At 47.6% G+C, this 10675-nt stretch overlaps 1 protein-coding gene across 1 annotated transcript; it reads right to left on the bottom strand.

The window, feature by feature from the left end:
- Positions 1 to 753: 753 nt before the first annotated feature.
- On the bottom strand, positions 754 to 9879 carry ATP6V0E1 (ATPase H+ transporting V0 subunit e1). The gene is made up of 4 exons (XM_031598104.2): positions 9706 to 9879; positions 7947 to 7994; positions 3971 to 4103; positions 754 to 1254 (listed from the first exon to the last, which is right to left on the bottom strand). Exons 1-3 carry the CDS (start codon positions 9807 to 9809, stop codon positions 4010 to 4012), a joined length of 246 nt encoding a protein of 81 aa, XP_031453964.1. The 5' UTR covers positions 9810 to 9879; the 3' UTR covers positions 754 to 1254; positions 3971 to 4009.
- Between the last annotated feature and the right edge of the window lie 796 nt (positions 9880 to 10675).

Below are 10675 nucleotides of genomic sequence, written 5' to 3'. Positions count from 1 at the left end.
CTACCAAGTATTACTGCTTCTGCAATTCATGCTGCCTGTTTCTGATTACCACATCTTACTGCCTTTTGTAAGGATTTCAGAATTTCCTGTACAGTAATGAATACCATCCCACCAAACAAGTTAACAGCATATTCAGAAGGAAAAAATGCTCCATCCCTGTGCATAACAATATAACAAAGCAAGGCAAAACTGCTAGCTATCTGGACTTGATTTAAGGAGGTAAGAAAGCATACATGTAGACTCCTGCAAATGAAAGCAGGGTTTGTATTTCTGAAGTTATTCCTTGGCAAATGACCGACTCAATTCATCCCCAGAGCTGCAGCAGCCCTCTATGTGGGCTCTGCCCCTCCACTTCCCCCCCATCCCATGTGCATGTGTCACCCCATCTAACACCACTGCTGTGACTTCTGCTCACTCCACGCTGCTCATTACTGTACATGACCTCCAAGAAGGCCAGGGATTACATTCACCTCCTATCAAAACCACTATTTACTCTCCATTCAAACCAGTCACACCATCTCTGCTAGTCAGCCCTTCTGGGATCAGACAGTGAGAAGCTCACGGAGGAGAGGCTCTCAAGCAAACACTGCTCCCTGCAGAACCCATCAGTCATTTTGTTCTGTTTTAGAGCTATCCAAGAAGTGTGGCTACAGGCAGCAGTGTGCTCCTTCAGCACAGCAGCAGTCCCAGCTGAACGCCAGAGAACTGCTGCACGATTAAAACAATGGAAGAGTTAAACATGGCACAAGAGCATTCCACATAAAGCAGAGGATTACTTTTATTTCCCGGTATGAGAAATTTAAGACCACATTTCCCAAAACCACAACTCCTTTTAAAAAATAAATGCCATCAACATGTGGCAACACTGTTTCTCTCTCCTCGTACAGTTTCATTTCTTATAAAGACGCTTCTTTTCAAGTGCAGTCAAACAGAACAGGAATGAACAGCTAGAGACAAAGATACAGCATTCCTGCAGAGCAAGTAAAGTGCACAGGGAAACTGGCAACGTCCCTGTAAAAACTTTAGAAACTTTAATCATACCTGAAGTTAATAGATAAAAATGTACAGTACTGAAGGAGTTAGAAGAGGCACACTGTTAGTGGTAAAGTAGGAAAAATAGAGGGCTTTCAACAAGCCATCTGAAGCACAATGTACGCGTTAAGGCATTAATGCAGGACTGGTATCCCACCAGGTGTGTTAAGGGCATCTTTGGATCTGTGGAGGTTTTTCATCTGAGGGAAATCTCTTCTGTACCTGCAAAGCAAAAGGCAATTTAATTATTCACTTCCATGGAGGTGATTAACTAGTTGAAGACCCACTTGTTGAGATATCCACAACAATTTGCGTTCCACAGACGCACTAAAAATTATCGAGAACTGTAGGTAATTTATTTTAGGAGATTAATCTCTCCTTCCTTTCTTTCTTCATGGCTGAGTTTTCTGAAGTTACTGCAGTTACAGAACTATTAAGCCACCAGAGAGGTTTAAATATGTCTGCAGTAAGAGCATCCAGTCAGCTAGATGATGGACCTTCCTGCACTCGCATAAAGGCGGTTCCTGGTCTGAGAATACAGACTGCAGTGACAAATTTCAGACTAACAGTGGGCATTACATCTCACTGATTAATGGGAAATATGGGCTGTAGCCCATATTTAGTACAGCTGCGTGTTGTTACGTACCGCTCTCAAGCCATGAACATGGTTATACAGACAGGCATCTCAGGCACCATCATCATCATTTAAATTAGAGGGACAGCGACCACAGAGAAATACCAAGCAAGTCAGCATCTGTAGGCACTCCTCATTAGGATGTGGTAGGCACCCCAAAAGTATTTTTCAGCCTGCTCTATTAGTCAAGTGAAACAGGTTTGCTTATACTTATCTTCCTTTTTAAACACAGCCTCTCTTCCCTGGTAGTTACCACTTCGTTCTCTGTAACTGCACCCTGCCCATACTAATCCATCCACAACTCAGCTGAAAGAGGAATTGGAGGCATAAATGAACACGTGTATGCAACTCGAACGCTGCAAAAGCACATCTTAAAAGCCAAAAGTAACTGGTCAGAACCAGAAATGGTGGGTGCATTTATGGAGTGCTGTGCAATGTCAGAGAGATAACGCAGCTCCTTCAGATGTAATCTAACTGACAGCTCCTGCCTGGTGAGAAACTCATCCAGAGCCTTTAAGTGCATCAGCACACAGCAGTGCCAGACGCTGCAGCCCCTCCTTGCAGCCAGGCTCACCCAGCACTGCACGAGTAATTCTAATTCAGCCATGGAGCAGCTTATTTCTACCTCAAGGCAAGAAACAACATGGTATCTAACAGTGGAGCATTATCCTATACTTTTTTTTTTCTTAAAGCAGTCTTTTTCCTAAGGAAATGAACTTTCATTTCATTCCAAAATTAAGTCAACGAAACCAGACACAGCTAAGATTAAAAAAAAATACTTCACATGTAGCACAATGAGTGCTACATACAACTTGAATTCTCCATTAGAAAGTCTAAAAATGTCAGCTCCTCACATCAGCGTTCTGTCCACCCCAGACTGCATTGGATCCCCGTCCTGCACAGCACAAAGGTACTGCAGCTCTCTGGGAAACACTTCTCTCAAAGGGGTGAAAGCAGAGCAGGGTAAGCCCCGATCCTCTTTGCAGACATTTAGTCTACAGACACTGTAACCCAACTCCCGTTTGTCTTTGCTGGTAGCAACACACAGTTCATCTATCAGCCAGATAAGCCCACATTTAAAATCCAAGGCATCTTTTGTTCAGATAATTACAGTTCAATTTTAGGTCTCAGGGAACCGTGGGATTCAGGGATCTGTGTGCCCGGTACCAGAATAGATTGCTCTCTGCTTCTGCTAACTGTTGTGTTAACACACACGAGCAGTGGAAATGCACCTGGGAAGTTCAGTTTGACTGATGTACTTAAAACAGCTTCCACCCAAAGCAGGACCAAGTCTACCTTTAGCTTCTGCTTGATGCCTAAAAAAAAGATGCAAGCATCACACATCCCACAGTCTGACACTACCACAGCTCAGATGAATCCTGCTTTGAATCTGCAGAGCTTTGCTTCAGGGTGGATTTACAGAATGCTCTACAGCCAGCATTTAGCTGAACTGTAACATCAATTGTCATTCGTCTGCTGCTGCTGGGCTTCTGTGAACAGAAGTTAAAGCAGTAAGAGCCAAGGAATAGGCAACTGAACTGCAGAAGTGGGAGAAAACCCACAGAAACAAGACAGGTGAAAAAAAAGCTCTGAATTACTCAGTGTTAAGAGTACATCATTCCACAACAAAACCTTCACTTGAACTCTTCTAAATGCTGCCTTCACAAAGATACCTGAAGTCATCCTGCTGCTTTTTAATAAAGTCACACCAGGAGAGGCCTCAAGAAATGCCACAATAGCATTCCAGCAGCACTGCCAGGTAAAGAGCAGCAGGTTCATCTGTCATTCAAGTTGCTCACACCACCGTTAGAAACAGAGCAGCCACCTGCAGGTTGGGTGCATCAACAGGAGACTGAGAGCCACTGCTGCAATTCTCACTCAGACTTCCCCAGTGAATGAACAACACTGTACTCTGCCTTGGGAATCAATGCTTGGATGAGAGGCTGCTTGGCCAGGAGAGGGGCTTCATTGGAAAAAATGAGGAAATCCATTTATGCTAGCTGTTAATAGAAGAATGCTTCCCTTCCAGCTCTTTTTTGGTAGGGTGAAGAAACGTAGTGTCCTCCCTACAAACACCTGTTTGCTGAAAGCAGCCCCACACGACACGATAGCAGAGGCAGTAACTGCACAGGAATTCAGCCTGGGCTTTTCACAGTCACAATTAACAGCCAACATTTGTTTGGTTGCAATCTCTAGAAAGAGAGATTTCTAAGTCCCAAACCCCAGCAATTCTGAACCCCCTGCTTACACTACTGTTGAGCCATTCAACACACCAAATGCATTAACAGATCTGACCATACTCACCTAGTCAGTGCAGTGCAGCACAGCAGGGAACCACCATCCTTAAGGCCAGTGAACTTTAAGGTACCAGATCGTGTCATTGCTTAGCTGCGGCCCAAAGAGGGGGTTGAGCTGAGCCAAGATTGCAATCAGCCAACTGCAAGACAACCAAACAACCCGAGAAAGAGAACATCAGCCAAAGGACACAGCTTATGGTATAGGGAGGGCTGGGCCAAAGCACATGACCTATCAGAGGGGAAAGGACAGTGTTTTGGAAGGTGTAGTATCAGAGCAAAGTCATGCTCCAGCTCACGTGCACACTGGATACTATCAAAGAAGACCTGATACAAGTGGTCCTGATCAGCTGCAGCAGTACAGAACCACCTGACAGCATTTCTCCCATGTGCTTCTCCTTTGCCAGGAAATACGTGAAACATGTGGGTTCAGAATACAGAAACATAAAAGAGTTGGCTCTTTTCTTGGTGCCTTTGAAGCATCCTTTAAAGGACAGAAAAAATATACGAGAAAACTACTCTTTCTCACTGGCCATTATTTTCAGTGTCTTGCAGACCCCTCTGGCAAACCTGGAGCAGGACTACTGAGAAAACACACAGGAACAAAAAATAATCATCCATCAATGTGACAACAAACCCCTGTGGTCAGAGACAGGGATTCTGTCAGAGGAGCAGCTCACAAAGCAGCACCGCAGGAGCCACAGCCACCACCCAGAACAAGAGGAATGCAGCCTGTGGAAAACATCCAGGAAAGCTAAACAGAAATAAATACTCCACTGTTACGAGATACATTTGCTTTGTAAATATTACAAGGTTCAGAAAGGGCCGTGAATGCTTCCATGGATTTAAATCTACATTAAATACTAACTGTATAAACACATTTAGTGCACACACACTGGTTCATCTATCTGCTATTTCTAGAACGCTTTGTAAGGAGGAGAAAAAGCAGAGCGGCTTTGTAATGGGAGCTGCCACAAATGTATCAGAGTGCTCAGGCAGTCATGGAAAATTCCACACAAACCTTGATGCTCTGAGCAGAGAATGAGGCACAGGTCAGCTGGGAGGCGGCTGGAACAGCCACAGGGAAGGATGCTGGCCAGGCTTAAAGAAAACGCACCCATCCTCTTACAGCTGACAAATGTTTATTTTCTATGCTGCTTTTTCTTTTGCACAAATTAGGGCTCCTGTTAACGAAGAGCGGAGCCTGCAGCAGTCTATCGGCCATGCAAGCCTTGCAAGACAGAGCAGCATTCACAGAGCAGCTAAAACAGCAGCAAGGTACCAATGGGAGCAGCTAACAGCTGTCAGGCTGACATCCTTCAGGTTTTGCTATTAAGGTAAAAGCAAATTAGCTCTTGGAAATCAAACGGAATTTATTTTGCAATGGTTAATTAGAGGCAAAAGAAAGGGGTGCCAGAGCACTGTGCCATCTGCCTGCAGCGTCCCGAGCTAACAGCAGTGGGAGGAGGACAGGAACACCAAAAGCCTGTTAAAGCACATTATTCTCCTCCCTGCTGTACCAAAGGAAGGAACTCTGTGCACCAATCTCTCACCTCTCCATGCCTCCAAAGATCAGCTCAGCATGGCTGTGAATTAAATGAGCTGGAAGCACATTCCAAGTATTGGCATGACCCAGCTGTACAGCAAACACCGGGCACTTTCCAGAAGCCATTTGCTGGATGCCCAAGCTCTGAGCCACAGTGGCACCACAGGTCAATAGCACACACCTCCTACTCACACTGCTGGCACCAAAGGGCCGAAAGCACAGCCGGGCACTGAGCCCTGTGGCTCCCCGGCACTCAAGATAAGCCAGGGAAAAGCTTTCCCTACATATTGCTTCAGTGATGCTGCTCGATAGAGCAATTTATCGTGACAACGCAACACAAAATGCAGTGTTCCAAGTAGAACAAAGCGAGCCTTGGCATGCAACAGCTCATGTTCTGAGCTACTAAAATCAGGTATGGCATTCGAGCCACCCACAGGTCCTCCAGCTCTGCCGGATACCGGTTACAACTGCTACTGTTAATTACCCAGCTCAAACGAGGAAATTAAAGTCCCTTCTGTTCTACCAGAAAGATTTCTGAAAGGTCTTTCTGCCATAACTGCCATCTGTCTGTGCTGCGTGTCACAAATCCAGGTCCTGTTATCTCTGTTTAAATGTCAAATTGGGCAAGCATCTTTTAATCCTCTACAAATCAGCAGCAAACCGTATCACTTCTCAGACATCCTGTCCTCTGGCAGCAGGATATCATGGCACTGCTTCAGGCACTGCTTTGTAAACAGCAAAATAGATTCAGACCTTAAAAGCACCTCACAAAATGGTGCAACCCAGGATTTCTGCAGCAGTAACTCCACATACTTGGATTTTAGTTTTATCAGATTTCCGAGGCTTGTATATTCTCCTTCAAGAAGTGCTGTGGTACATCATCTGTACACAGATCACACACTTGCATGTGGAAAACCTTTGTATTTTAGAATATTTAGAATAAGCAAATTAATACCATGCAATCAACATAGCTATTCAGAACAATCCCTTAAATCTAAACACAGAAATATGTGCAAGGTGAACAGGACTGACTTTAAAAATCAGTTAATGGAAATAGAGTCTGATTTCTATGAGTGCAGCATGAAGGCTCTTGTTCACTGCTGGTGAGAACGCACAGCTAATGGAGGTGATCATGTTGAGAAAGTTTTGTAGCCAAGCATTTGTTCTATCAAAGAGTGTTACTGTGTTATTTGTAGCTGCTGCTGTTTCCATGGAAATAAATAGCAGGCATTACTTTTGGAGCAATTTACTTATCACTTCTATTATATTTGGGTATAATTATCAACAGCTTAGTAAGATTTTGCTGCTTCTCTTCTATCATGGTATAACTGGAGGAAGGAAATACAGAACCCAGGTTACAACAGATGAGATGAAGAAGGAAGGCAGAGGAGCCCCCACGCACTGACAGGTAAAAGCAGATTATCCATCACATTAATGAGATTTGTAATGGATCTGCTTCAGTGCAGAAACCACTAAACTGAGAAGTGAAATACTTCAGAGCTCTGTGACGAATCCCACACCATCATCCTGAAGGTTCTGAGGCTGCCCCAGGGCCCTGGCTTCACAGCCACTGCCCACCCCAAAGAACAAGGACAAAAGAATAAAACAAATCCTGAACTCGGAGGAATCTGGAAGAGTAGGTCACTATTTCTGTTAAAACACAGCGTAGGAAAAACCTCAGTGAGAAACAGAAACTTAAACACCACCAAAAAAAAGCACTCCCCACACACTGCCAGCAGAATCCTACAGACACCCCAGTGCTGCAGCGCCCTGAGAGGGAGCACCCAGGAGCCCACACTTACATGAGCATTTGGGACCTGGCACAAGGTGTGGCTAAATAATTGTATGCAGGACAGGGAGGCCACCACAGCCTATATAAAGCCTGGATATCACATAACTAACGTAAATCACACGGCCATACAGCTGCAGGCAGCCCAGCACCTTTCCTGGAACACAGCAAAAAAAGATCCAGAGAAAGAAGTCTGTGTTCTCCCCCAGACCCCAGGTACAGCTGGCTCAGCCCCACAAATGCATGCTATGAGGAGTAGATCAGTAATGTAAGTCAGTTTGCATGTCTACTCATTTTCACACAGAGAAAGCGGGCAGCGTCAGAACATACTGGTCACATTTAAAACAGAGATTACTAATAAATAAAAGCATCACAAGCGTGACAATTATCTGGCATGTACAATTTGGCTAACACAGGTGTCAGAGAACAACCAGAAGAATTTCGGTTCATTTTACTGCAGTCTCCATCACCACAAAAACATTTCCTTCAGCAGGACTGCAGGTCTTTAGAATAGGGAATGCTAAGAGGTGTCACAGAACAGCACACGTCAAAACCTGATTTGCTCATTTGAACATTTGCTCAAGTTTCCTCCTAAACTCCGTGCAGTGAAATCGTGCCTTGATTAAGAGGCAAAGCATTATTTATACTTACAACAGGTAGCAGCAAACAGCACACGTCACCAGCATTGTGTTGATAACACTGCAGAAAGGAAAGAAAGACACAGCTGGTTAGATCTCATGTTATGACTGACCACAAGACATGCAGGAATAACCACCATGAACGAGTTCTGCTTTGATCACACGGAACTGACTCAGCATCAGCACTCTAAGTTCTCCCAGCTGAGCGAGCTGCAGGGCCATGGCTGGGCACAGCTGACACAGCCTGGCCAGGCAGAAGTACAGCAGGACTAAAATCTTACGCAGTGTCCTTGCTCCATCTCACAGCCATTCACACCAGCAAGTTATCAAAGCTGGATTTTCTGATGCCAACAATAAACTGTTGTCTCCATCTGCAAAACTCTGCTTACAGGAGTTTCTAATTTCGTAAGTTTGTTTTGCTTTCTTTTGGTAAACAAAATAACATCTCAAAGACCCCTTGGATTTGTGTGCAGACACAGCATTTCCTTTCTTGCCAAAAGAAACCAGCACTAAGATGAGAAGGAACAGCCAAGCAGCTCAGCTCCTGAGACTGACAGAAAGGTGAATCTGCAGTTTTGCGCACAAACCAGCTTGAAATGGGAGGAAAGGGAATGAGAGTTTCTAACACTGAGAGATCTGTGCAGCCCATGGAACTCAGCAGGAAAATGGAGGACTGTTTCTTTTTTCTTCCAAAAAGAGATTTCCCAATACACACCTGTCCCCAGACTGAGTAGCAACACCTCTTGTTAGGACCCAACGTCCAACTCCTTCGTGACATACATTAAAAGAATTCTCACATGTTATCCATCAACAATCAACTGTTCTGCTCCCATACAGAGCTGCAGGAGCGGCCCTCTGCAGGCAGTGCCACAGACAGGAGACACTGCCTGCAAATGCTAACCCAGGCAATGAGAGCCACGGGCCAGTTAAGATCTACGTTGTCTTTTGCTAGAAAATGGATCAGCCTAACCCAACACAGCTTTCTGGGGGTGTTTCTGGTTGGATTTTCTCCTCTAAGATGAAGAGCAATCAATGAATACAGTGTTACTGTAGCATCAGGGGACAGCAATGCTCCAGTCCTGTTTGTTAAATGATCAAATTTGAGAAGAACTGGAGGTCATCTGCTGGTGTCCCTTCCCTGCTTTCCAACGCTTAGGGACGCATCTAGAAGACACTTCAAAGACACCCCTGAGAACAGAAAAGCTCCCAGGCACAAAACCCACTTCGGGTCCAAAAGAGGCAGCAAAGAGGCGACAAGAAGGGACGGGGCTGAGGGCAGTTCCTTCGGGGTTAGATAAACAACGGCGAGAGAGCGGCGTCAGTACCTGCGGAGCAGAGGGGTGTCAGAGAGAGGAAGCGACAGGAAGCCGTCGCGTCCCGGGGCACAGACGCAGCACGCGGCTCCTCTGCCGGGGCCGCGCCGTCCCCGCCCGGCGCTTCGCTCCGAGGCCCCGCGGCGGCTCCTGCAGCCCCAACATGCGGGAGGGACAGCGCGGCGCTGCGGGCCGGGAGGCCAAGGTCAGCAGCGCGAGGGAAGAGGAAGCCGCGCCGCAGGGCCGCCCAGGCCCCGCTACGGCCCAGGCCCCCTGCGGCTGTGCGGCGCGAGGCGGCGGGACGGAGAGACGGCGAGACGGCGAGACGGCTGCGGCTGCGGGAGAGCGGCGGGGAGAGCGGGGAGGGAACCACGCGGCACCGAGGGCACGGAGCGGCGCGGCCCGCGACTGCGGTTACGGGATGGAGGAGAAGCGCCCCGCCGCCCGCCGGCCACTCACCCGCGGTTGGGCCCTTTGGGCACGAGCCACGGCAGGACGCCGCCGACCACCCCCCAGAAGACGGTCATAACGATGATCGGCACCGTCAGGCCACCGTACGCCATGGCGGGGCTGCGGCGGAGCGGAGCGCGGCGCCGGGCGGTGCCCAAGCGGGGCCTCGCCGAGCGGCGCCCCGCCCCGCCGGCCAATCAGCGGCCGCCACGTCATCCGAGCGCGAGGCGGCGCCGTTTGCAGCGCGCGGCGCCGTGCGGGAGGCGGAGCGCTGGGAGGAGCGCTGACGGGAACCCGAGCGCTTCGCCAGCGGGATGGGACGAGTCGGGGGTAGAAGTGAATAACGTGGAGCTGCACGCCTGCACGCGGATAAAAGCCGCTCAGACAGCAGCTGGGCTCCTTCTGTTGGCGGTCAGAAAGCACGCGCCGAGCTCACCTGACTGCAGTGCAGCAGCCCTCAGCGTCACGCACACAAAGCTGGAACGGCCCGCTTTCCTCTCCCGGCACAGCGCTGACAGCAGCGAGCCCGTCAGCCCTTCCTTTCCCAAAGCACAGCCCTGCAGCTTTCCTTATGCTACCGATGGGGATTCGGATGCCGTGCAGAGTCCAGTGCAAGTGGTGGCGCACAGCATTCCCAGCCAACTCCTAAAGCATCTCAAAGTCCTGCGGCCACTGGATAAACGTGTAACTTAAGAGGATGACATGAAAACATGCATGGCCAGATAGAGCTTCTTCAAATGCAACGTAAAATATGAAATATGTGCAGTATGCAGAACTGACATGTTCATTTTAAACCGTGGGCATTACTGAGTGTTAGACATCAGATGAAAGACAGACAGACACATCCACTGCTGTATGTTTGCAGGACTGCGCCACTCCTTTACACTCCAACTTTAGGTAAATCACACCTCTGTGTGGCAGAAGTTTGTTTTCAGAAGTAAGAAAGGCTTACAAAACATTTTTGAAATAGGCACATAAA

Source organism: Phasianus colchicus, chromosome 15 (assembly GCF_987193195.1).
Source record: "Phasianus colchicus chromosome 15, bPhaCol1.hap1.1, whole genome shotgun sequence".
NCBI classification, from domain to species: Eukaryota; Metazoa; Chordata; class Aves; order Galliformes; family Phasianidae; genus Phasianus; species Phasianus colchicus.
The sequence above is the reverse complement of the archived record's forward strand: the minus strand, read 5'-3'. Positions and strand labels throughout refer to the sequence as shown.

Coding starts and splice junctions, on each gene's coding strand:
- ATP6V0E1 (XM_031598104.2), bottom strand. CDS start 9,809: ATGGCGTACGGTGGCCTGACGGTGCCGATCATCGTTATGACCGTCTTC. Junction 7,995..9,705: donor CCCAAAGGGCCCAACCGCGG/GTGAGTGGCCGG, acceptor TCCTTTCTGCAG/TGTTATCAACACAATGCTGG. Junction 4,104..7,946: donor GCTGTTTGCTGCTACCTGTT/GTAAGTATAAAT, acceptor GTTGTCTTGCAG/TTGGCTGATTGCAATCTTGG.